General features: G+C 43.6%; 3 protein-coding genes across 3 annotated transcripts in view; 2 read left to right on the forward strand and 1 right to left on the reverse strand.

Moving 5' to 3' along the window:
- flot2b (flotillin 2b) overlaps nt 1–2,789 on the forward strand; it is a gene marked incomplete at both ends in the record, with an annotated part of 12,311 nt that extends 9,522 nt beyond the window's left edge. The window contains 2 exons of the mRNA XM_080549276.1: nt 1,611–1,760; nt 2,751–2,789. Coding sequence (XP_080405402.1) covers nt 1,611–1,760; nt 2,751–2,789 — 189 coding nt within the window. The remainder of the gene's footprint in view (nt 1–1,610; nt 1,761–2,750) is intronic.
- A 3,620-nt stretch (nt 2,790–6,409) lies between these two features.
- On the forward strand, nt 6,410–13,500 carry fam222bb (family with sequence similarity 222 member Bb; the record flags this gene model as incomplete). The annotated part of the gene is made up of 3 exons (XM_080549102.1): nt 6,410–6,453; nt 10,848–10,975; nt 11,297–13,500. The coding sequence occupies exons 2-3, from the start codon at nt 10,894–10,896 to the stop codon at nt 13,498–13,500; spliced, it is 2,286 nt and encodes a 761-aa protein (XP_080405228.1). The 5' UTR covers nt 6,410–6,453; nt 10,848–10,893.
- Nucleotides 13,501–14,183: 683 nt separating this feature from the next.
- LOC308174050 (transient receptor potential cation channel subfamily V member 1-like) lies at nt 14,184–26,204 on the reverse strand (the record flags this gene model as incomplete). The annotated part of the gene is made up of 14 exons (XM_080549103.1): nt 14,184–14,206; nt 18,542–18,657; nt 18,823–18,947; nt 19,227–19,558; nt 19,901–19,967; nt 20,192–20,357; nt 20,604–20,797; nt 21,040–21,195; nt 22,214–22,390; nt 23,132–23,430; nt 24,945–25,082; nt 25,263–25,418; nt 25,523–25,695; nt 26,074–26,204. The coding sequence occupies 14 exons, from the start codon at nt 26,202–26,204 to the stop codon at nt 14,184–14,186; spliced, it is 2,253 nt and encodes a 750-aa protein (XP_080405229.1).
- Between the last annotated feature and the right edge of the window lie 1,489 nt (nt 26,205–27,693).

The raw sequence follows: 27,693 nt of genomic DNA on the forward strand, positions 1-27,693 counted from the left end.
TCTAAACCTAGAACCCTAACCCTAGCCTACTATGGACAGGTATCTAAACCTAGAACCCTAACCCTAGCCTACTATGGACAGGTATCTAAACCTAGAACCCTAACCCTAGCCTACTATGGATAGGTATCTAAACCTAGAACCCTAACCCTAGCCTACTATGGATAGGTATCTAAACCTAGAACCCTAACCCTAGCCTACTATGGATAGGTATCTAAACCTAGAACCCTAACCCTAGCCTACTATGGACAGGTATCTAAACCTAGAACCCTAACCCTAGCCTACTATGGACAGGTATCTAAACCTAGAACCCTAACCCTAGCCTACTATGGATAGGTATCTAAACCTAGAACCCTAACCCTAGCCTACTATGGACAGGTATCTAAACCTAGAACCCTAACCCTAGCCTACTATGGACAGGTATCTAAACCTAGAACCCTAACCCTAGCCTACTATGGATAGGTATCTAAACCTAGAACCCTAACCCTAGCCTACTATGGATAGGTGTCTAAACCTAGAACCCTAACCCTAGCCTACTATGGACAGGTATCTAAACCTAGAACCCTAACCCTAGCCTACTATGGACAGGTATCTAAACCTAGAACCCTAACCCTAGCCTACTATGGATAGGTATCTAACCCTAGAACCCTAACCCTAGCCTACTATGGATAGGTATCTAACCCTAGAACCCTAACCCTAGCCTACTATGGACAGGTATCTAAACCTAGAACCCTAACCCTAGCCTACTATGGACAGGTATCTAAACCTAGAACCCTAACCCTAGCCTCCTATGGACAGGTATCTAAACCTAGAACCCTAACCCTAGCCTACTATGGATAGGTATCTAACCCTAGAACCCTAACCCTAGCCTACTATGGATAGGTATCTAAACCTAGAACCCTAACCCTAGCCTACTATGGACAGGTATCTAAACCTAGAACCCTAACCCTAGCCTACTATGGATAGGTATCTAAACCTAGAACCCTAACCCTAGCCTACTATGGACAGGTATCTAAACCTAGAACCCCAACCCTAGCCTACTATGGATAGGTATCTAAACCTAGAACCCTAACCCTAGCCTACTATGGATAGGTATCTAAACCTAGAACCCTAACCCTAGCCTACTATGGACAGGTATCTAACCCTATGACCTGAGGAGAGTGGTTAGAGGTCGAACCAGGGTGGAGTGGGGGGAGGAGTCCAGCGCTGTCGTCTGCCTGCTGCAGGTCTCTAGCAGGTAGAGGGATGACAGCTGCTGCTGTTGCTGCCTGATGATGTTTCCCCCCCATGACCTCTGACCTGACAATCTTCCTTATCCCGATTGGCTCTGAGCCACTTTCACATTCCCGTACCAACAGGTCAGGCAATCACTTGGGATGCTCTCTATAAAAGTGTGTCATAGTCCCATATATATATATAGGGCCGGTTTCACAGACAAGGCTTAAGCCTAATCCTAGACTAAAAAACATCTTCAATGGAGATTTTACATTGAAAGTGTGATTTAGTCCAGGACTAGGCTTAAGCCTTGTCTCTGAAACCGGCCCATAGTGTTATAGTCCCATATATATATATATATAAGAAATAAAATACATTAAGAAAATGTTTGTTCCCAGATTGCAGCCAAGATCGCCGCCCCCCTGGCCAAGACCAACGAGATCGTCATCCTGAGTGGGGAGAACAGCCGTGTGACAGGCGAAGTGAGCCGCCTCCTCGCTGAACTTCCTGTGTCCGTCAACGCGCTCACTGGAGTGGACCTGACCAAGGTAAGCATTAGGGATGTCCCGATCCGATACTGATATCGGATATCGGCACGATATTGGACCTGAATGCTGGATCGCGGATCGCACCAGAAAAAAAAGGCTCCGATCCTACTGTCATGCGCAGTCAAACGTATGTGTATAAGCGATGAGGGAATGAAAACAGTGAACAGAAACGCGTGTCGCAGAAATGCTTCACGCGAGTCCTGTATGCGCTTAAAATGCGCATAGCGCTGTTTGCTTCCGGTTTCATTACAAAGAGGTTAACCCTATATGTGCCTGACGTCTAACAACATTCAAATTACTCTAACTTCATATTTTTTCGGATTTCAATGTATGACACATCATTTGAAAGCTTATGATCCGTAGTTCCAATCCACAACACGTCGCATTTGTTGCTTTAATAAAGGCTGGCAGTCTTTAATTTAACTGTTGTTGGTGTGGACTATATACTGGGGAGGTATTTGTTATTATTCAGGGGTCAAAAAATGTATACAAATATCGGATCGGTATCGGTATCGCAGATACCCGAAGCCCAGGTATCGGTATCGGTAGTGAAAAAGTGGGATCGGGACATCCCTAGTAAGCATGGGAGGGGCCTAACCAAGGTAAGCCTGGGAGGGGCCTAACCAAGGTAAGCATGGGAGGGGCCTAACCAAGGTAAGCCTGGGAGGGAAGGAAGGAGTCAGCCTGGCTTCAGCATGAGGCTCTGCTCAGCAGAACACCTGCAGTGATACACGTGCAGGAGGTCATTCATAGGTAAAAGGCTGGTCTATTGCTGCATTTATATTGTTCTATAGATATTTGAATCCTGGGGCATGGGGCATGTCAATCAGGTATTTGAGTCTATCGTGAAGAATTCGGAAGTCAAGTCAGCTCTGTATATTCCATCTGCCCTTCTTTCACCTCACTGAATACACCCAAGACTGCACCACATTGTCAGTAACGTTATCTTCCTCTCATACGAGCATTGATATGACTGTTTCTATTCAACAGATCCCTCTACTTCAGCAGCTGACCAGTGCTCAAGCCTGAAAACAATCAACTCCTCTCTCCTCTCATATCTGTGTAATGCACTCATAGACTGCCTTCAAATGCACTTGAAAATGATTTTTGTTTTTTTATATATGAACAAGTGAACAAGTGACCTCTGGTGCCTTAATTCCCACAGGACCAGAATATCTGCATGCACCGCTGCTCCTTTGTATACTGTTGAGTTATCAACTATGATTATTATTATTTATAATTGTTTTATTCTTGGAAGCTGGAAGCCTCTTAAACCAAAAGTGTGTGTGTTTGTGTACACACACACACACACACACACACACACACACACACACACACACACACACACACACACACACACACAGATACAGTGCCTTCAGTAAGTATTCACTTCCCTGGACCTTTTCCACATTTTGTTGTGTTACAACCTGACTTTAAAATACATGTCATTTATGTTTTTTGTCACTGATCTACACAAAATATCCTATAATGTGAAAGTGGATTAATTAATTAATAATAATAATAAGAGTCTAAGTATTCACCCCCTTTGCTACGACACTTCTAAAATTAGCTCAAATCCAAAAATGTCTTCAACAAGTCACTCCATAAGTTGAATTGAGTCCATCTCAGTGCAATGATAATAGTTAATGTGATTTCAGAATTCATATATTTTTATTTGTATAGGGTCACTGATTTGCATAGGAATCTATCACATGCTGTCAATTAGGCTAAAGTGTCGTAGCAAAGGCGTTGAATACTTATTGACTGAAGAGATTTCTGCCTTTATTTTTTGGGGAATTTGTAAACATTTCTAAAACATAATTTTCACCTTTATTATATGGTATTTTGTGTAGAACTATTAAATCTATTTTAACGTCAGGTTTTGTTACGTGGAAAATGTGGAAAAGGTCCATGGGGTGAATAGTTACTGAAGGTGGTGTGTGTAGTGTTGTTGTTCTGTTATAAACTCATTTAACTAATTTAAGCTAACGTTGTTCTGTTATAAACTCATTTAATCATTTAAGCTAACGTTGTTCTGTTATAAACTCATTTAATCATTTAAGCTAACGTGGGTGAACGGTTAATCAACCTCTGAACCTCAGTAATAGTCCACCTGACCCATCTCACACTACGTCATTATCTGTTGTATTATTTGTTGTATTATTTGTTGTATTATTTGCATGCTGTATTATTGTTCTTCTTGTAGGTTAAGGCATTTACTTCATTTACTTCAATCAATCATTTATTTAACTTGACTCCACACTCATTCATCTCAGTTGTCGTATGTTAATAAACAGGTGCTCGCTATCCTCAAACAACTGCTGTTCCTAAAGGCACTCGACATGGTACCTCGGGCAGTCTGAAGGATCTCGTGTTTGGTTAGAGTTAGCTCATGTTTCCTTTCCATTCCAAGAATGCCATGTACATCTTGTCCAGGTTATATTTTAACAGATCCCTCCGTTTGTTTGGTTATGAGTCATATTTTGTAGGGGATTTTTCTTAAGCTATGAATGTGATTGGATGAGGTCTGAGGGAGGGAAACGGAGCACAGATGTGGCAGGCTAGTTGTTAGAAACAGCTCTGTGTTAGTGGAAGTTCAGCATGTGATTCATTGAGGTGCGCTAAAGGCTGTGATGGTCTTTTGGTTCAGGAAAGGTAGAATGGTGTTACTCATCAGTCACCAGTAGCTGCTCTTTAGCTTTCCTTTCATTTGTAGGAATTTATTCAAAAAGTTATGAGTTTGGGAAATTGTTTTTAAGTATTGATTTTATTCACTATGTAGAACTTATTTTCTTGAAAGTTTTGAAGTTAAAATGTTAAGTTCAACTTCATACATTGACTTTTACAACAAATATGTTTTGTTTTTTAAATCGTAATACTAAAAAGAACTAAGCCATGTAGACAGTCCGTCCGGTCTGTCCGCAAAGTTATCTTTGCTAAACTAACTTTTTACTCTCATATCAAACACTCAGAGACATTCTGCTGTTTAGACAATGCTGTTCAATGTCTTTCAGTGATTTTATCTTGCTTTAAATTATATGTATTTTTGAAACTTAGTATATGCTGTTCCACTATTGTTAATTTACATGACCTCCTTGTTATATTGTCTTTCAGTAGGTGAACAGGGAAATAGGAAATGTTTGTTGAACTCATTCTCAGATGAATAGTCAAACTTTAATATGTGTTGTTGTATTGTGGCCAGTCATAGTAAGTAAAGGACCAAAGTTCTGAATCTTTTTAGTTTAGACTCACAATTTATTCCGCAAGCTTAACCCAGATGGAGAATAGCCCGAGATATGGGAATAGGGACCAACAAGGAAACAAGCAGTCTGGTGCAGATTCAGTATTTGGATGAGATTGCTAGTTTGTACAATTATCAAATTTAAGGTCATTAGAAATCAGTTAATGGAAGGGCCAGACTTAAGATCCATTATTAGTATCCATTAATTATTGAGAATATCAGCACTCCAAATGTTTTCTTCTAAATTATTTAATTTATTTGTTCATATTATTTGTATTAAGTGAGAAACTAGGAATGACTGTGAACATATTTGTTTGGCTGTTTTCATATTGATTTGTTCTACTACATGATGCTTCATAGCAGCTTTTGTGACATTGCCAATACTGTGAACATGTTTCCATTGTGTGCAAGCGCTTCATCTTAGTTAGTTACCGTGGAGATGGTTACCCTGACAACCAGCGGCATTGTTCTTCGTAAGCATAGCATTTGTAAACAGACCATAATGATATGTTTGATACACGAGTCAGAAGTCTGAAATGTTGTTTTCTTTATAGTCACGTGAAACTTGTCACCACTTTACTGTGTCAACTAGATCAGCTCAGTCACATAACCACATTAGCCACCAGTGTCAATGTAGATCTGTTTTATTTGGATGTCTCACCTGACCTAGACTGATCCTGCATGTTATCTGGGCATGTTATCCATATGTATGTATGACATCATATTACAGTAGAGGTACTTCAGTCTTTAACTGTCATTCTAATAAAATAAGATCAAACAAGCTTGTTATTCTAGTTATTTACATTAGCTAATGACAACAGTGGGTAACTTACTTGCATTGTAGTAATGTAGATATGTAGTAATGTAGATATGTAGATATGTAGTAATGTAGATATGTAGATATGTAGTAATGTAGATATGTAGTAATGCAGATATGTAGATATGCAGATATGTAGATATGTAGATATGTAGATATGTAGATATGTAGATATGTAGTAATGTAGATATGTAGATATGCCACAGACAGTTATGTCATCAGATAAGCATGCTGTCTCATGTGACTTAGACAAACAACCCAGAACAACCAGTTCTAAAACATCTGCTTTGTCTCAGGAAACGGAGGAGCCATAGCCTGTCACTTCTTATGTCTTCTCACTCAATTCATCATAATTACTGATCTTACATGTCTCTCCTCCAGGGATACCTCCTTTCATCCATATCCACCCTAGACTGCATTCATACTTGTATTGTAAAGGAGTTGTTATTATTATTACTCAGGCATGGGACTAGACACGCCTCGATGTAAACAGTGGGTCCTTCAAAGCCCAAGCACCCCAACTGCGCATGCGCGTCTCAGTGTCTGCCGCAGATCAGGGCAGATCAGATCTCTCAACATCAGTCAGGGTCACAGCCATGTTCTCCATAACACCTCTCTCCTGAACTCACCGGGGGGTGAGTATTAATATATATATGATATAAACAAACAGCCTTTAACGTGTCAGCAGCGAGGAGGACAGACGCGTCTCTGGACGTCTCGTTCTAACCGGTTCTAACCAAGCTAACGAGCTAACAAGCTAACGAGCTAGCTACAACTGAACTCTCTGGAAACACACAGCTAGGCAGCGACGGAGGCTAACTAGCTAGCAGGCTAACGAGCTAACAGGCTAGCAGCACGAGCACCACAAAGCCTCGAGCTCTTCTTTGTGCTGCCAGAGCTAGCCTAGCCTAGCCTAGCCTAGCCTAGCCATTTGGGAATAAAAAGGCTGCCTGGCTGAATGTTCTCTGTGTGGTCATGTCAGAGTGTCTCTCTCTGTGCAGAAGGGCTTTGGTTTATTGAAAAGTTTCTGTCCTGTTCTGAACTGAGGTTTGGTGTTCCTCTCCCAGGGTGCATCAGGAGAATCAGCAGAGTTCCTCTGTGTTGACTTGATAACTTAGGGAGGCGTCAACCCTAACCCTGATCTCATTATGACCTTATAACCCTAACCCTGATCTCATTATGAATGACCTAACCCTGATCTCATTATGAATGACCTAACCCTGATCTCATTATGACTGACCTAACCCTGATCTCATTATGACTGACCTAACCCTGATCTCATTATGACTGACCTAACCCTGATCTCATTATGACTGACCTAACCCTAACCCTGATCTCAGTATGAATGACCCAACCCTAACCCTGATCTCAGTATGAATGATCAACCCTAACCCTGATCTCATTATGAATGACCTAACCCTAACCCTGATCTCATTATGACTGACCTAACCCTAACCCTGATCTCAGTATGAATGACCTAACCCTAACCCTGATCTCATTATGACTGACCTAACCCTGATCTCAGTATGAATGACCCAACCCTAACCCTGATCTCATTATGAATGACCCAACCCTGATCTCATTATGAATGACCCAACCCTGATCTCAGTATGAATGACCTAACCCTAACCCTGATCTCAGTATGAATGACCTAACCCTAACCCTGATCTCAGTATGAATGATCAACCCTAACCCTGATCTCATTATGAATGACCTAACCCTAACCCTGATCTCATTATGACTGACCTAACCCTAACCCTGATCTCAGTATGAATGACCCAACCCTAACCCTGATCTCATTATGACTGACCTAACCCTAACCCTGATCTCATTATGAATGACCCAACCCTAACCCTGATCTCATTATGACTGACCTAACCCTAACCCTGATCTCATTATGAATGACCCAACCCTGATCTCATTATGAATGACCTAACCCTAACCCTGATCTCAGTATGAATGACCTAACCCTAACCCTGATCTCAGTATGAATGACCTAACCCTGATCTCAGTATGAATGACCTAACCCTAACCCTGATCTCAGTATGAATGACCTAACCCTAACCCTGATCTCATTATGAATGACCTAACCCTGATGTCATTATGAATGGGCACTAGGCAGCCTTGCATAACATCATCAACCATGTTCAAGCATGTGCCTGAATGCAAACTGAATGTGTCATTTAGGATTTAGGCCTCGCTGGTACTACTAAGCATTAAGCAACCGGCTAAGCACATAAACAGACAGACAGACAGACAGGCTGTTGACTGACTCACTGCTGTTGACTGTCTCACTGCTGTTGACTGACTGTCTCACTGCTGTTGACTGACTGTCTCACTGCTGTTGACTGACTGTCTCACTGCTGTTGACTGACTGTCTCACTGCTGTTGACTGACTGTCTCACTGCTGTAGACTGACTGTCTCACTGCTGTTGACTGACTGTCTCACTGCTGTAGACTGACTGTCTCACTGCTGTAGACTGACTGTCTCACTGCTGTTGACTGACTGACTCACTGCTGTTGACTGACTGTCTCACTGCTGTTGACTGACTGTCTCACTGCTGTAGACTGACTGACTCACTGCTGTTGACTGACTGTCTCACTGCTGTTGACTGACTGTCTCACTGCTGTTGACTGACTGTCTCACTGCTGCTGACTGTCTCACTGCTGCTGACTGTCTCACTGCTGTTGACTGACTGTCTCACTGCTGTTGACTGACTCACTGCTGTTGACTGACTGTCTCACTGCTGTTGACTGACTGTCTCACTGCTGTTGACTGACTGTCTCACTGCTGTAGACTGACTGTCTCACTGCTGTTGACTGACTCACTGCTGTTGACTGACTGTCTCACTGCTGTTGACTGACTGTCTCACTGCTGTAGACTGACTGTCTCACTGCTGTTGACTGTCTCACTGCTGTTGACTGACTGTCTCACTGCTGTTGACTGACTGTCTCACTGCTGTTGACTGACTGTCTCACTGCTGTAGACTGACTGTCTCACTGCTGTTGACTGACTGTCTCACTGCTGTTGACTGACTGTCTCACTGCTGTTGACTGACTGTCTCACTGCTGTTGACTGTCTCACTGCTGTTGACTGACTGTCTCACTGCTGTTGACTGACTCACTGCTGTTGACTGACTGTCTCACTGCTGCTGACTGACTGTCTCACTGCTGTTGACTGTCTCACTGCTGTTGACTGACTGTCTCACTGCTGTTGACTAGTGCTGTCCCAAACGACTATTTTTCTAACGATTAATCTAGCGATTATTTTATCGATTATTCGATTAGTCTAACGACTAATTTGTCGATAAGTCTAACAATAATTTTTGTACTGTAAAAAAAAAAAAAAAAAAAAAAACGTATTTGGCTCCACCTCACTGCTATGTTTAGCCAACTTGAATGCCAACATGGCCATTTAGAAGTCTGTCCATCACCACAACACATAGCTAGCTAACGTTACTCTCGCTGCTATGTTATGATTAGCTAAATTGATGCTAACGTAGCATGCGAGCTACGAGCTAGATAACGTACAGTAGGTGCTCGCACCACAATGACAATAGGCTACCGTAGCTAGCCAGCTACATAGCTAACGTTACTAACACCAGAAGACAAGACATACGAACTGTGGTGAGCTACATTGCTTGTGTAACATTAGCTAGTAGCTATCCATTTTCACTAATACACTTAATTGTCTCGCCTGGTAAAATAAAGGTTTAAAAAAAAAAACAAAAAAAAAACGCCATTTTGTTTATTTACGACTAACCGACGCATATTACGCTAACCGACGTATTGACGTAGTCGATGACGTCGACGACGTCGAATAATCGTAACAGCCCTACTGTTGACTGACTGTCTCACTGCTGTTGACTGACTGTCTCACTGCTGTTGACTGACTCACTGCTGTTGACTGACTGTCTCACTGCTGTTGACTGTCTCACTGCTGTTGACCCCTCCAAACCTCAGTTCTTGTTGTTATGGTTCTTATGGCCACAATCTAGCATATTACATTCTCTAATCAAGAAACCAAAGTTAATTCAGAGCTAATTTTATTATGCCATGTTGACAGAAACTTTTCAATACACCAAAATCATTAGGCACAGAGAGAGATGCTCTACACATGACAAGACAGAGAAAATTCAGGCAGCCTTTTTATTCCCAATCTTTAAAACAGATGAAACTTCATATACAAATCTCTATATAAAATCATAGGTGACCTTTAGGTAGGTAACCTACATATGCTCAGGAATGTGTTATTGCAACAATAATAGCCAGAAAATGTCAACATGAGTGTCAAGTCAAAAGTTCACTGTATGTATGTATGTATGTATGTATGTATGTATGTATGCATGTCTAAAGGTCAAATGATCACCATATTCATATATCATATTATTAATAGAAAGTATGAATCTCATTATCAGAATAATCAGTTGATCAATTATAAGTCTTCTACAACTTAGTGTGGATAACAGCTTGAGATGAGTTTCACTGCTTCATTTGTTCAGATTAGGCCTAGCCAAAATAAGATTAGCCTAATTAATGTGCCACAACTGTGTTACCCCTCTAGACACAACATGGAGATAGACATATAGCCTTGCTCAGGACTGAAAGTCTTTTTGAACGATAACCATCCTAAGAACCATTTAGACAACACAACACAACACGAAGGCCATTAACCCAAGCCTTGCACTAAAGTGGAGTCTTGTCCGCATTGCTGTGGTGTGCTATTGACACATCCCCCCTCAGAGACTGAGATTGGGACAGCCAGCTGGAGGGCCTATGGCTGCCATCATAAAGTCAGTGTCCCACTGTGCTGTAGGAAAGGCGTCTCCGTCCCTGCCTCGGCTCGCACTCACCAGCTAGCTGCAGGGTGTGTGTGCTCTCGGCTACACTGCAGATCTGTGCTAACTGATTAGCAAACTGCCATTTTAAAAAGGTCACACAATAAGGCACACGAGAGAGGAAAAGCCGAGCTGCTGAGTCACTTCACATGGTCATACGTGTTTTAAGCAACGTGTACCTTCTCCCCCAGCATGGTGAGGAGAGCATATTCCATGTTGCATTAGAGGACGTGGGACATGCTGGCCTGTCTGCCCGCATCAGGTGACCCTACCACCCGACTTCTCTCCTACACGCAGATGAACACTGGACTTCAGAAATGTAAGTGACACTTCCATTCCCTGCATCTAACTCATCAATATCGTCATTTCCTTTTGAATAGAATTGAATACTTCCTGCGTTCCACACATCCATTCCATTAAATGACTCACGTCCTGTTTAGTCAGAGGGCTTGTTTTGAATACATTGGAATTAAACCGTCTTCTAAGTCATTACTGAACTAACATGATTGGGTAGGTAAAAAAAAAACAAATCCACGGCGTAACCTTCACTTATCCAGTCAAGTAAGATCAGCGATTGATTTCCTCAAGAAAGGCCCTAGTGTTGAACTGAACCTGTTCTCTTTACTTTGTCACGTTCCAGGGGACACTACACAGAAGATGAGATCTGCCAAATATCCAACTCCAGCGGAATTGGATGCCTATGCTAAGAAAATCGCCAACAACCCACTGACCATCAAGATCTTCCCCAACAGCGTTAAAGTACCTCAGAGGAAGCACATCCGCCGCACAGTGAACGGGCTCGACACCTCCGCCTCCAGCCAGCGCCACAGCCCGTACCAGTCTCAGGTCAGCGCCACGGCAGGCCTCCTGGCCGTCCTCCGCGCGCCCGCCAAAGGCATCCTCAAAGACACGGACGGCAGCCGCCTCCGCCTGCTCCCCAAAGCCGCCATGAACCCCCACAGCGGGCCGTACGTCACTCAGAGCACTTTAAACCTCCCCCAGCCTGTCCCCCACATGCAGGGCCTGGCCCAGCCTCAGCCCCAGCCTCAGGCCCAGAAGCAGCAACAGCAGGGCCTCAACCACCCGCAGGCTTTACAGCAACAGCAAAACATCTCTTCTCTTCCCATGACTCTGCAGCAGAATATGCCTCAACATACACAAACTCTACAGCAGCAGAACATGCAGCAGGCTCACCCACAGGCTTTGCAGCGGCAACAAAGTCTCTCCCAGATGCAGACTTTACAACAGCAGCAGAATCTGGCTCAAACTTTACAGCAACAGCAGCAGCAGAGTCTGGCTCAACAACAGAGTCTGGGTCTGGCTCACGCACAGAACATACAGAGGCAGCAGAGTTTGCCCCACACTCAAACTTTGCAGCAACAGCAGCAGCAGCAAGGCCAGCCGCGCCCGCAAGCCTTGCTGCAGCAACAACAGCAGCTGCAGGCGCAGCACCTGGCCCATCAGCAGACGCTGCAGCATCAGAGGCTTCCTCACCAACAAGCTTTACTGCAGCAGCAGCAGCAGGCAGCGGCCCAGGGCCTCGGGGGGGGGCACCTGTCTGAGGGGGCTCAGCCCCCCGCCCTGCTGCACCCCCAGAGCCGGCCCCCGTCGCACCCCCTCCCCCAGGACCCCGGTACCCCCGGCCCCCCCGCTGCACCCAACAACTCCACCCTGGTGCAACAACAGCAGCAGCCCCCCCCGCTCGGCCCCTACGGGCCCAGGAAGCTGCAGGACGCAGACGCTCCTCCCAACGTGACCGTATCTACCTCTACCATACCGCTGTCCATGGCCGCCGGGCTGCACCAGGGCCGGCCGACCGACCTGAGCAGCATCGTGCTGCAGATCAACCAGTTCTGCCAGGCGAGGGCCGGCATGGGCTCCACCTCCGTGTGCGAGGGCCAGATCGCCAACCCCGGCTCCATCAGCCGCGACCTGCTCATCAACGCCAGCTCCAGGGTGTCGCACACGCACTCCACGCACAACCCTGGCCTGGGCCCCCCCCTGTCTTCCTGCCTGATGGGCCCCACAGACAAAGCCCACCCTCACCCTCATGCCCCCGGCAGCGCTGCCGGCTCTCAGACCAACATGGGCCCCGCCATGATCAGGACGCCCGTCTTCCACACGGATATGAAACAGCAGCAGCAGTTACAACAACACCACCAACAACAACAACAACAACAACAACAACAACAGCATCATCAACAACAATTGCAACAACAACAACAACAACAACTGCAACAGTTACAGCAGCAGCGCTCCTGGAGTCAGCACCAACTGGCCCACATGCAGCAGTTGCCCGAGGGTGCCCACCCCTGCAAGAACCCCAGGAGAGAAGCCCCCGCCGCTGGGCCCGGCTTCCCCGGCAAGGCCCTGAGCTACCCCCACGAGCAGCTGCGCTCCGCCCAGCCCTACCCCATGAAACACCCCACAGACAAGCCTGCAGCCTCTCCCCCGGTCAGCGGCCCCCCAGGGTCCATGGGGTCCTACCCCAACCCCAACGGGCACTACATGCAGCCGCCCTGGGGCGGGGTCCTGCCCGCGGCCAGCAGCGACGGGTCGGGGGGGCCTCAGGACCTGCCCATGGCCTTCCAGGGGGGCCTGGCCAGGGCGTCGTTGGACTGCCAGCCGGGAGCTCAGTACCGACCCGGGCCGGGGGGACCGACCGGCCAGACCGCCCGCATGCAGAGTCAGAGTGTGGATTACCTGGGCGGCGGGGAGTTTCAGACGCCCTGCTTCCGCGAGCAGCAGAACCTTGGTGTGATGGGGAAGATGCAGAGGCCTCCCATGGGCAGAGCGCCGGAGGCTCACGACCCTCATCACCCTCACCACCCAGGCTACAGATAAACCCTCATCACCACCCAGGCTACAGATAAAAGAGTTGAAGTCAAAGGTTAACACAGTCTGTGTTATGAGTTGGTGATCGATAGCAAGGTTATTCATTCAGTTGTTCCTCGTGTCTGTTCTAGATCTTGCAAGTGATCAATTGAATGTTCTCCACTGTTGGGTTGGTCGCTCCCTCCTCCTGCTCCTGATGCCCAGATGCCCTGGGTTACGGGGCGGTGGGTTTGTGTTATAGAAAAGGTCTCCAGGGCTGAGAGGTCGGCCGGTCTGTATTCAGTCGTATTGCCAGATTAAGGCTTTTTAGTTTGTTATTCCAACGAGGGGGAATAATCCTGGTCTCACCAATAGCAGATTCTTCATTCTACCGCTGCATTCAGTATTTCCTTGGACACACTATTTATCGAGTTCACTGATGTAGGTAGAGGAGTATTTCCTATGAGATGCAAAGTTATGCCTAGGTTAAAGGTTAAAATGGAACACTTACTTTTTAACAACGTTAGTGGCCTTACAACTGCCCAGTAGCTGGATTTTGGGTATTTCTTTTTCCTTTCCTATGTTTACATTTGTAATTATGCATCTATAAGAATTCCATGGAGAAATAAGACAATGATGGAGAAGATTGATGCTTGATCACGTACCCAATGAGACTGTTGATTTTGTAATGGGGTATTTTTCTATGTTAATAATCAGGTCCATGTGTCCGAGGTCCCTCTCAGAGAAGGAGGTGTCGAGGGGATGTTATCACACTGTCAGTTTCCACCATTCCAACATTTTGTTTTCTTCAATCTCAACATTTAAGTCAATATGCCAGAGCCATAAGTGTCCTCTCTCTCTCTCTCTCTCTCTCTCTCTCTCTCTCTCTCTCTCTCTCTCTCTCTCTCTCTCGTGTGAGTAAGACCTGAAGTCAGGTAGTGACTTGAAGTAATTAAACTGTTTTGCTTTTATCTGTTCTGTTATGTAAGATGAATCGCTGCTACTTGAATTTTAAAGATGCAGTTCAGAGTATGAGCGTTGGAGGGCGGTTAAATGTTTTAACATTTGCAACAAAAAAAAAAGGAACATAAAATCAGGTTGGAAAACATTCAAATGTCTTTGAATTATGTGAAATAGAAATGTTATCCCCCTCATCTTAAACCTATGTTGGACTTTGTCTGCGTGTGAAGACCAAATTGATCACTTGCAAGTGTGCAAGTAGCCTACCGTACTCCAGAAAGTGAAAAAGAGGAGGTGAGCTCTTTATCTTTTAAGACACTGACTGGTTTAACCACTATACTACTGTTATAAAAGTGAAATGATTCCTTGTGGATGTTGCCTTGTCAGTGTGGGTTGTGGTAAGCTGTCCCTCCTCGAGCCCTCACCCTGTGTGTCCCTGTACTACCTAGAAAGGAGAACGGAAGGTCAGTTCAGTCTGTTGATGCAGGTTAACTCCTCATGCTAGATGGGTCTAAGCATGCAGTGGACATCATCTTGTCCTCCGTACGGCATGGGTGAAGACGTATTCTTCTGGGGGAACGACCTTATTGACACGTGGGCGCCCACTCGCTCCATTCCGCCGCCTCGAGACCTTGAGAAAAGCCTTAAATGTTATGTTAGTCATCCTCTAGTCTAAATGTTGAGTTACGTTCTACCCCATGCCGCCTTGAAAGCTGGTATGTTGTAGAATGTGACATGGAAAAAGTAGTTGTGATGTTAGCGATTGTTAATGTTTTAATTTTTAAAAGTCACTGTTGAATTGCAAAGAACAAATCCTCCTTTCAAGGATATGATTATGGTGAATAGTATTTAGCAGAGTTTTTATAGGCGTGCAGCGCTGAGCTGTAATAATGGTCTTCAGACTACACTTCTTTAGTATAGTCTAATTTTAGTTTCCTAATTTATTTTCTTGACCACTGCATCCTGAAGCCATAGGTGTTTCCTTCCTCATCGGTGCCATAGACAAATAGACAAATAGATAAAGCATATCAGACACAAAACAATGCAAAGTGAGGTCTCAGATCTGGCTGCGCCCGTCGAGGTGCACGCGGGAGTGGCCTAACCAGAACTCTATTGATTGGGCTTTTCTTTTTCAAAGGGCAAAGAAGTTGATTCTGTTTTTGTTTTTTTTGCTCTCCTATTGTGTCGCTGATGTGCCTGGCCCTTAAAGCTGCTATTGAATTCCAGTCTTAACACACACATGCTATTGCTATTTGTGTGTGTACATAGTAACAATGTATGGGCTGTTCTTGTGGAATAAAGTTCCTATTTATGGAGTGGGTGTCATCATAACTTTTTAAAACGAGAGATAGTGAAATGTGCTGTTAGGAGGATGTGCCAGAGCTGAAACTGACCTGATTTACCTGTTCCATTGTGTTGTGCTGCCGTGTTACAGCCAGAGGAAGTCAGGTTCCACATGTTCTGTTTCATATGAAGTGCCTCCACCGGGCTGAATATGGAAGGTGTGTGTGTGTACATGTGTGTTTGTGTAATATGTTTGTGTGCGTGTGTAATATGTTTGTGTGAGAGATTGGCCAGGTTCCAGACCACCTGCAAAGCAGTTTAATAAATGTCACAGCCTACCAGATCTCATAGCACCGAGATAAGTGTTTAATATGTCAGTAACACATCAACATGATACAGAGTTAATGTCAGTAACATACAGTAACCACATCCAGAGTTCCACCACACTGCAGCCTGACCACAGCGTAGAAGACAGAACGCAGGTTGATCTGCGCAGTGCAGTTGCTTCACTGCTGGTCTGGGTCCCTGCCAGTGTGTTGGTATAGGTACCTTCTCCTACAGGTGGACATTCACGCAGTAGTCAGTCAATATCATCACTGTCGGGGTTGGTTAATATAAACGGTAAGTTCAGTTGCATGAATATTGTAATAAATCCGGCCATCATGATGAATCAGTAGCCAGTAAACCAATATCACTGTTGTAAATGTGTTCTTTTATCTCCCCAGGTTGTCTACGAGGCTTTTGGTAAGTTCCTCCAGTCTCTCTCTGTCACTGGGTGTTAGTAAGGCTTGGTCTATAGTTTAGTAAGGCTTGGTCTATGGTTTAGTAAGGCTTGGTCTATGGTTTAGTAAGGCTTGGTCTATGGTTTAGTAAGGCTTGGTCTATGGTTTAGTAAGTTTAGGTCTATGGTTTAGTAAGGCTTGGTCTATGGTTTAGTAAGGCTTGGTCTATGGTTTCATCCACCTCATACTGTGTGTGTTGATGCTGTTAACCCTTTAAAGGAGAAGGAGGGGGGGGGACACCTACGCCAATCTGCAGCTGTCCTCTGTGAGTCCTGACTATGACACTCTGCAGGTGAATCAGGTGAGAAACACCACCGTCTGCAGACAGAGAGGCCATTAATGACTGTTACTACTGACTGAGGTTTACCACTGGACAATGTCAGTTTGCTAAATGATTATCATTCTTTAGTAAACAACCAGCTGTATTTAGTCAATTGATACTAATGGGATTTGATTCAAAGTCAGTATATACAGTATATCTCAAAAGTGAGTACACCCTTTAGATTTTTGCAAATATTCTGTCATATCCTTTCAGGGGATAACATTATCCTACTGAAACTTTGATATAACGTAAAGTAGTCAGTGTGCTGCTTGAAAAACAGTATAGATGTATTGTCCATTGAAAATTACTCAGTACACAGCTGTTAATGTCTAAACAGCTGGCAACAAAAGTGAGTACACCCCATAGTGAACATGTCTAAATTGTGCCCAAAGTGTCAATATTTTGTGTGACCACCATTGTTATCTAGCACTGCTTTAACCCTCCTGGGCATGGAATTCACCAGAGCTGCACAGGTTGCTTCTGGAATCTTCTTTCACTGTCTTTAACAAGGTGATACATATTGTAATTAAGTTACTTTTTCAAAAATATTACGCAATTGCCTCTTTTGAGGATATTAATAGGAGTTCACTTTGAGTGCTGTGTGTGTGTGTGTGTGTGTGTGTGTGTGTGTGTGTGAGAAAATGTATTGCACTTGAACATTGCATGTAACCTACACCCATCCCCCACTATAACCTTGTGACTCCCCCCTGTATGTTGTTTGGGGGTCTTATGACATTCTAGGGCCCTGGGGGGCTACATACAGTATATGGCCTATGGGCTGGGCCAGTCCTGAATATAAGTGGAGACTTAAACAATGTTGGGTTGCATTTAGAATGTGATATCTGCTTCAACAGTGCAGGTGGCAGGTGACAATAAAACAGAAGCCATTAAGTCATCAGCTCTTCTGTGTCAGGCATGAAAAAACATGACTCCATTAACAACCCTAAATAGGGCTGACATAACAACCATGTCACAATTTAACACCATCGACTACAAGACCATATAAAATCATGTCACGTCTTAAACCATCCACCTGTGCCCTTGATGTCCTGCCAACAAGCTTTTTTACATATTTTTGCATATTTAGCTGCATGGCAAGCAGACTAATACAAATAATCAATACTTTCAACACAGGAATGTGAATACATTATACAAATAATCAACACAGGAATTTTCCCTGAAACCCTGAAAACTGCAGTCATCAAACCTTTATTAAAAAAGAACCTCCTAGACCCATTTGTACTGAGCAACTACAGACCCGTAACGAACCTTTCCTGTACAGGAAAAATAATTGAAATAGCTGCCCTCGAACAACTTGAACTGCCAGGGTCCTCACCCACACCAAGCCCTGGTAGCACATCACCCCCACCCTCATTCACCTCCACTGGCTTCCTGTCAAGTCCTGCATCATGTACAAACTCCTTCTCAGACAGGGCTTATTGTAGAGCCGTGTGGATGGGCCTGTCGTCGCTGGTTTTGCAGACTGAGCCTCCTCATCAAAGTCACCATTCGCCATTGTCCTGCAAACACATGGGCTGACATATTATTATTAATTTCTTGTGTGCATTGTGTTATGGTATGTAATAGGTATAGATCCTCTCCTACAATTTTACATAATCTTATTTGTGTAACATACAAATAAAATTAAATTGACCTTAAAAGACATACTGCAGAATCCAAATAAAATATTTCAGCTCAAACGAAAATACGAAAATCTCCATACCTCTGCGTCCAGTGGTGTCATGAGGTCGTGGTCTGATGATGTCACTACTCCCAGGGTCTTCCTCGTGGATGATTCCCAAGTTCGTGCGCCATTTTCTCCAGTTAACTTCCTCCACTCTAGAAATGTTACCAAAGAGATAAGATCACATTTGTAACAAGAGCTCCTTCACTAGCCTTCCTCTAGTCTCAGGTAGAGTCAGACTTTGGTCTGCCATAGCCAGGTGTAATTCTCTTCTGTATGAAGTATGGCACATGAGGCCTTTGTGGTACAAGATGCTTTACCTGCAGAACCTGTGACTCTTCTCTCCAGCCATTAAACCGCCAGGCCTCTGCTCAACTCCTGAACGCAGCTTCTCTCTGAGGAACATCGGGAGGCTCTTCTCCAGGTCCAGGATGGTCAGGGCCCTCTGCCACACACACACACACACACACACACATACACATACACACACATGGTCAGGGCCCTCTGCGGACGCACACACAACCCAGAGTCACATGCACACTTAATGTGCACATATACACATGCACGCACACAGCATTCACCATGTGTCATACACGCACTGCCGGCCATTTTAATTTTAGAAATCACTATAAGGCTGATTTGTTAGTATCATACCTGTATATTATAATACCTGTAGTTAGTATCATACCTGTATATTATAATACCTGTAATACATGTATCATACCTGTAGTTTCCAGATGCTCTCACTCTCTCTGGAGACTCTCTCCACGGTCTCGCCCATCAGCGCTATGAGCATGTTGAGCAGGAGGATGTAGGTGAGGAGGATGTAGGAGATGAGGAGGATGTAGAACACCTCCTTGTACTGGAACTGCTCCGTGAACTCCAGGTTGCCCATGCCGATGGTGAACTTGACCAGCTCGCGGGTGGTGTACCAGATGTTGTTGTAGGTCAGTCGTTTGCCGGAACAGACGCTAAGATCCCTTGAAGGATCCTGACCCAGCGTGTCGTTACTCAGAGCTTTGAGGGGCGGGGACTCGTCTATGAGAGTCAGTACAGCTGTGCAGATGAGAAGATTAGCATACTGATATTGTTTTAGGTTAATAAACACTATCTTAAAAAACGTTATGGAACTAGTGGAACTTTTACTTATGGAACTTTATGGAAAACTAGTATGGAACTCCTCGACAGGTTCTAGCAGATACTGTATGGGGACACATTTTGGGTGATGTGGAACTATAGGTTTTATATCATAGCTCATAGCGATAACAGCATAAAAAACTGTCTTAGTGCAATTTGGAATAGAATAATTTAAGGCAACAGATGACAGATGAAAACAGCTCACTTAGAGCGTCGTCATCATATAACAAAACCATAAAAGTGCCTCGTGGATGGACCTACCTGTAGAGAATCCCAAGAGATACACAATGTAGACACAGAGAAACCGTGGGATGTCGCACAGGATCATCTGAGACAGAGAGAGAGAGAGAGAGAGAGAGAGAGACAGAGAGAGAGAGAGAGAGAGAGAGAGACAGAGACAGAGAGACAGAGAGAGAGAGAGACAGAGAGAGTGAGAGAGAGACAGAGAGTACAGCAGTGTACAGCATAGAGACTTCATCTACTAGTCAACATTGATGGACCTCCATTGAAGTATCTCCATACATAAGCTTGTACACTTAACTGTACCCCTACCCTTTGCATCATGACGTTGTACATGCCCATGTGCTTGGAGCCTCGGGTGTAGTACAGCAGGTTGATCCAGGAGAGGGTGACAGAGAGCACCAGAGGCCCCACATACTGGCTCTGGCCACAGCTGTACAACGCTGCAGAGACGAGGAGGAAGACTGCCTGCAGGAAACTACAGGAAAGGGAAGAGTGTCACTTTCATCTGATGTTAACAGAACAGATATCCTAGATAGATGTAGGCTAGATATCCATCTTTAGATTTTTTACCATACTCACAATAGAAGTTCGCTAAAGCCGTCAACATACAGCGCCGGAAGAATTCGAGTGTTTCTCTTGAAAGCATGTATCTATGGACGTTTGACAAGGATTAGGTCAGCAGAGTGTTAGACATTTACAACCTGTTAGTAGTAACACTTACGTGTGGACAGTGTCTGTCCTCTGATTTTTGACCTCAGCCTCCACTAATAACATTAGTATTTCATGTGTGGCTCTGAGGCCTATGTTACACATCCTCACCCCTCTACAGAAGAAGTAGACAGCTCCTATGAGGCTGATGAGCTCGCCAAACACACGAAAGTAGTCCATCGGAAAGTCGTCAACAGGAAATGGTGGCTGAAATTCAGACAGATCCAAAGTCAGCTTTGTGGGGTGAATTGAGATATAGTATATATATACGGTAGTATACTATAGTAATAATGGTATGATGCTGTTCATTGATTCTATAAGAGGATTAGAGGATTTATGAAACCATTAAAGTCTTATATTCAGGTAAAAAGTCCAGAAAGGTTTGTCAGATGTGTTTTGATTAGGCCTATATTCAGTGTTTATATATTTATAGATTATGTTTGACCCACCTGTCCTTCCTTCCTGTAAAAGGCCACGGTGGTGAAGATTCCCAGGTATAAGACGTAAACCAGGAAGGTCATGAAGAAGATCTTACTAGCAAACTTGTCCCACTTCTCCTCCAGGAGTCTGTGTAGAGGCTCTATCTGCAGCATCTCATGGCGATTCTGTGGAAAGATGCGTTACTGAAACAGATCAGTATCCATGTTAAACAGAATAGCTCTGGTGCATCAGCAGACTAGTGACAGGGCTATATGTGGGGCGGTTGTGTCTCAGGAGGTAGAACCGCCGTCTAATGATCGCAAGGTTGGCAGATCGGCAGTTCGAGCCCTGGCTGGCCACATGTGGAAGTGTGCTTGGGCAAGACACTGAACCCCAAATTGCTCCCAGCGAGCGGGCCGGCGCCTTGCATGGTAGCTTGCCGCCATTGGTGTTTGAATGTGTGTGTGAATGGGTGAATGAGAGGCCGTTGTAAAGCGCTTTGGATAAAGGCATAGCTATATAAGTGCAGTACCGTTTACCATTTATATGATCATCAACAGACTAGTGACAGGGCTATACTTAGGGCTGTACTTAGGGCTATACTTAGGGCTGTACTTAGGGCTATATTTAGGGCTATACTTAGGGCTATACTCAGGGCTATACTTAGGGCTATACTCAGGGCTATACTTAGGGCTATACTCAGGGCTATACTTAGGGCTATACTTAGGGCTATACTCAGGGCTATACTTAGGGCTATACTTAGGGCTATACTCAGGGCTATACTTAGGGCTATACTTAGGGCTGTACTTAGAGCTATACTTAGGGCTATACTTAGGGCTATACTTAGAGCTATACTTAGGGCTATACTTAGGGCTATACTTAGGGCTATACTTAGGGCTGTACTTAGGGCTATACTTAGGGCTATACTTAGGGCTATACTTGGGGCTATACTCAGGGCTATACTTAGAGCTATACTTAGGGCTATACTTAGGGCTATACTTAGGGCTGTACTTAGAGCTATACTTAGGGCTATACTTAGGGCTATACTTAGGGCTATACTCAGGGCTATACTTAGGGCTATACTTAGGGCTATACTCAGGGCTATACTTAGGGCTATACTTAGGGCTATACTCAGGGCTATACTTAGGGCTATACTTAGGGCTATACTTAGGGCTACTTGGGGCTATACGTCTCCACTCATACCGGGATTTCGCTGCTGAAGACGATGATCTCCAGCACAGAGTTCCTCTCGTAGGTGTCCAGGGAGTCCAGGCAGTAGAGGGAGGAGTGGACCGGCCCGTAGACCCACTCTGTGAACTTCCTAGAGAGCGCTCTGGTCTCCTCGTCTGTGAACTCACGTCCCACCATGTGTCTAAACAGCTGACCAATGAGATGAGAATATAACCGTATTAAGAATGTTCATTTAATTCCTCTGAAAAACACAATATGGAAATACAACATTTACCTTTCATGCTTTTGCTCTGGGAGCAATTGTTTACCCAACAATTAGAGGTGGTTAGATTGCATACCATTACACCAAGCAGATTGAAAATGACTAGGTTCGACTGAATCATAAATGAGGTGTCAAATCAGATCATTATCATGATAACTTTCTCATGCAAGTTGAATTTCCATTTGAAGTGCCTACCTACAGGTACCTGGCTAAATTTCAACATTTTACATTTGACAAAAAAAAACATTTCTTTTTACCTCAATAGCTAGTCAAATTAGAAACATCATACTGAGGGACGGGTCTTTTTTATTCTTTTTTATTTTTACAAGATGCTTGCATAAAAAGTGTTTAAAACTCTTAAAATAAACTAATTTGTATGTTATCGGACATATGATGGAAACTAAATTATAATGTTTTATTGTTTATTTATTGTTTATTCAGATTTACAGAGCAATTTTGCTCGAGGGACACAAAATGGCACCTTTTCATATAATGACCCTAAATAGTATTATACAGTATTATATTATATATATATATATTATATATTAAATAGTACTATACAGAGTCGCACATGAAGGGACCTGAGTTATCCCGTGGTGATCATACATATATATCATACATACCTATGATATGATATATATACCTATATTTATACATATCATACATACCCCTATTTTGCCCGTCTTGGCTGCTAACTTCAACGGGGTCAGACGCTGGTTGTTTTCGGCCTCCTCCAGTCTGACCTTGGGACAGAGTCTGGCGCCCTTGATGAGGATGTCGTCGTACATCCTGGTGACAAAGTCTGTGTTCTCTGAGGTGTTGTCTGCGATGGCCACCAGGGCGTGCAGCACCGTGTTCCCCTGGGCGTCTCTGCCAGCCAGGTCTGCTCTCTGGTACGGGTTCTCTAGCAGGAAGGACACCATGTCCAGCTGGTTGGTGCAGGCCGCCAGAGACAGAGGCAGCTCACCTGTGGGACAGACACCCAGGTTAGACAAGACAAGACAGGAGGTGTTGATAGGCACAACTAAATACTGTAATGAATGACAAAATCAGCAAGGCAGGAAACCACGGTTAAAAAATAAATAAAAAAGTATTTCGTTTCAAGTCAAGTCTTTCAAGTCTCGGCAGTTATAGACAGGACCCAGCCATGATTGATTCTAAATCGCATTTCAATTCAGGAAAACATTGTATTTCACTCCATCAAAGTGTTTTCAGTGCATTTATGCTGCTGCATGTCTGTGCTCTGGCAATTAGGCTATTGGGCCATGCTGGACTTTGCCCCAAATCCAATATGGCTGCCATAATACAATTAAGGTTTAATCACCTACAAAACCTAAACAAAAGTATAATAAAATACCACTTATAGAATTGTGTTATATATCTATGCCCATACAGACTATGTTTGTGCAATTTCATTTTACTGTGAATCCAGTAACGCCACCATAATGATCTTAAATACCCCAGCATGAGTACAAGTTGCCTTTGTAAGTTTGTTGCCCCAGCCGAGCCTCATATTTTGGTTGTGTATTTATTACTTGCTATATGAAAGAGGGAAATGTAACCATTTTTAGAAAGGCACGCTCATGTTCAGACCTTGGGTTTGCGGTCATCAATTTGTTGCGCAAAATTGATTGGGTAGGTGAGCATGGTAATTGTGTGACTCATTAAGACCACTTCAGGTGTGGTTCAATGGTTTAGGAAAACGTTATGAACGTGATAAGTAGGCCTACAGTATGTCCAAATATTAGCTGGTGTCTCTGAGTTCGCCACCTTTAAGCTGCACTGCCTTTGACCGGGGGAATTTACACACACCCAACCTTATCATGTTTCCATGCTCCACCATTAAGTTCATTCTTTCCTTATCTGCTTTCTGCAGCCTCCTAACCAACTCATCCTTGCTCAGCATCGACAACTCCTTGTTGGTGGTAAAATCATCTCCCTGTCTGTCCAATACAATTCTGGCCATATTCTGTACTGGTTATGAGCTCCCAGTTTTAATGGTATCAGAATCAACAAACTGTCTAACCCAGCCTCGACGGTGATATTGTTATCAAAATCAAATTCATGATTGATGAAATAAGTGACATTTTAGGGATAAACCTAAAAAAACACGATGAATGATCAAAAAAGCACGCAGCCCAACTGCCCTTCATTTCGATGTGTGTATTGTATTTCATTGTGGCACGATCCGTCCTCCATAGAAAATAGTCAGAATCCACAATTATGTTAAACCAACATCCACATGTAAAATCTGAAGACTTTGATGGGGAGAAATTACAGTTGTTCTGTGGCCTATTAAGTCAATGAAAATGTGACATGGTCTGGTGAAAAAGTCCCCAAGTAGGGCAAGGTCATGTGGACCGTCTCACCTGACCGTGTCACAAATGCTATTATTGAGAATGTTGTATTATTGTATTATTCACATCAAGTCAAATGTGTAGACACAAGTACAAGTAGTACAAGTTTAGACAAAGTTCTGACCGAAATAGAAGCCTGGTCTTGCATGAAGCTGGAAGAAGGTCCCAGAAGCTTTGGCCTGGACGTCCGCTCCTCTCTGCACCAGTAACCTCACAGAGTCAAAGCTCCGTCTCTCTATGGCGACATGCAGCGCTGTCTGACCTGAGGACAGTAACACATCCACACATAACCAACATGCAGCGCTGTCTGACCTGTACAGTAACAGATCCACACATGTACAGTATGTATGGATAAATAAATAACCAACAGTACATTATCAGCTGTGTCAGAAAACACTCAGAAATATTTGTGTTTCAACAATCTTTAGTTACATGTAAGTACCTTTGTAATAGATGTCTGTGTATGAAGCGTTGACAAAGTCATTTAAATCCCCGGTTTTCTCAGCAATGTCAAGGAGGGCTTCAATGGCATTGTTCGTTTCTGCTTCTCTCAAGTTTAAGAGAGCTTTTAGAAGAACTGTTTTCCCATTGGTCAGATCTGAAAGTGTAGTATTTGAGACATTAACCTATAGTAGTTTAGGTTAAACTATCAGAGTAAGAATAGTAGAATAGAATTAGGCACGCCGCTATCTGTCCTCTCACCTTTGAACTCTGTGTCAGAAAGGTGTTTCTTCTCACGTTGGAGGTACCTCAGTAGTCCTGTCAGCTGACTGATGTCTCCTTTGGATGCTGCCGCAAATAAACTCTTCCTATCAAACATCTCTGTTGTTTCTGCATTCCCTTCCATTCCCATCCCATCAGTGTACACAATCCCTCTGTAATTTAAAGCACCAACATACATATTTAAATGAGGTGACTTTTGATTACTAAAGGCCATAGTTAAAACATTTGTAGATGTTTGTACATTTTCAGAACGGTAAAAACAAAATCTCTCTGGGAAGTAATAAAGAGAAGCAAAGAGGAAAGTAGAAGAGGAAAGAGGAAGTAAAGTAAAGAGAGCATTGAACATTTTCCTTATTATCTGAAACTATAATCTGCTCAGCGTGTTAAAAAGCGGTTCATAACTGGTTTTGTCAGTCCGTCATACCGTTTGAAGGCATTAGTGTGTATAACGTTTTGTGTGTTGTTGTTGGTTTATGAGAAATGATCACCAAAAATGCACACTCAGTTCCAGAAGGCACATGTTGACTCACGTGTCCATTGGGGTCTGGTTTGAGCGTGAGCCCCCTTCTCCCAGCAGCCTCTCCTTTAAGCCATCAGGTTCATCCTGGTTATCAGGAGGACACTCGGAGGTGGCAGGATCTTCATCGTCTGTGTTGTTCATGATGAGTGTAACAGGTTAGGTTAGATACAGGAGACTGTCTAGTCTGTTGAGGTTGTTGGTGTCCGTAGCTCCAGTACTGGCGATGCTGTTAGTAGAACTGAGATAAGGCAGAGAGGTGCGAGTGCCAACTCAGTGGTGTGGTGGGAGATGTGATGCCTGTTCCTCCTACACCACAGGGCATGTTTGACGTTCATCAGGTTTACATATGTCAATTATTCTGTATCAGTGATTCCAGACAGTCAGGTATTCTACACAGAATTAAATCATTACAACACTTAGCATAGGTGATGTGTGCCATCACCTTCCATTGCAATTCAGTAAATGTAGCCAGTCGGCAATTAAAGGGTGCAAGGGTTAACCTCAAGTTTGCTACACATCTATGTTATAGCACTATCTCAAAGGACACTAACTTTGAGATTGATTAGACTAACAATGACTGACATAGCCATATTTGCATAATTTATGGTACATATTAATTTGCATTAATTTGTTTTTTAGAAGTATGAACCTGTCCAAACTCTGCAGGGACTGGTACAAGAATACTATGTTACAATTTTCGTGTCAATTGGACTTGAAGTTCATGAGAAGAAGATTTTTAAGTGTTATTTTTTAATATTTAAAAACGACTGGAAATGCAGAATATTGACTGGCATGTGGCAGCCATGTTTTTCATCTGATCATGTTGGCTTACAGCAGCGGTTCCCAAACTTTTTCAATCAGGCCCCCCTTGGGTAATTGGAAATATTTTCGAGCCCCCCCTAACCCGGTCCCCACCTAGATTGATATAATTAATTGTATAAAGTTGTACAAACATTACATTTTCTCTTCTAATAATAACAAGACACATATATCCAACTATAGTTTTATATTTTATTATGGGTTGAAAAGGAACTTGGCAAATGATCCTGTGCCACTGAAATATTCAACATATCAACATTAACTAATTTCTACTGCATCACTATTCTTACTCTACACATTCCTATCACAATTACGATCAATGACTTGTGTGTGCTTGCTTTGCCTTGCAAATCTTCTCAAAGCGGGGTTGTTGTTTTGAGACTGCCACTCTCAGTTCATTCTCAATGTTCAACTTCGACCTGTATTCGCTTTTGATAGCAGCAACAGCAGAAAAGCCTATCTCACACAGGTACGATGTTGCAAAAGGCAGCAGTATTCCCACAGTTTTTTATTTTTATTATTATTATTTTTATTTCTGCGCCCCCCCTGCAGTACCCCCGCGCCCCACTAGCCCCACAGTTTGGGAAACGCTGGCTTACAGAGTTTCACATTAATTTGCATAAATATGGCTGATAGCCTCATTTGTATATTTCATTAATTATTGTACTGATTAATTTGCATGTATCATGTAGCATTTGTTTTTTTACCTGGGAACCTTTTGTACTCAAACTTCTTAGAGACAATAGATAATTCTTATGTACCAAGTTTTATGTTTATTGGACTTGGTATATTTGAGGAAGGGTTCTACATT

This window comes from Nansenia antarctica (assembly GCF_963989245.1).
Source record: "Nansenia antarctica genome assembly, chromosome: 19".
NCBI lineage: Eukaryota > Metazoa > Chordata > Actinopteri > Argentiniformes > Microstomatidae > Nansenia > Nansenia antarctica.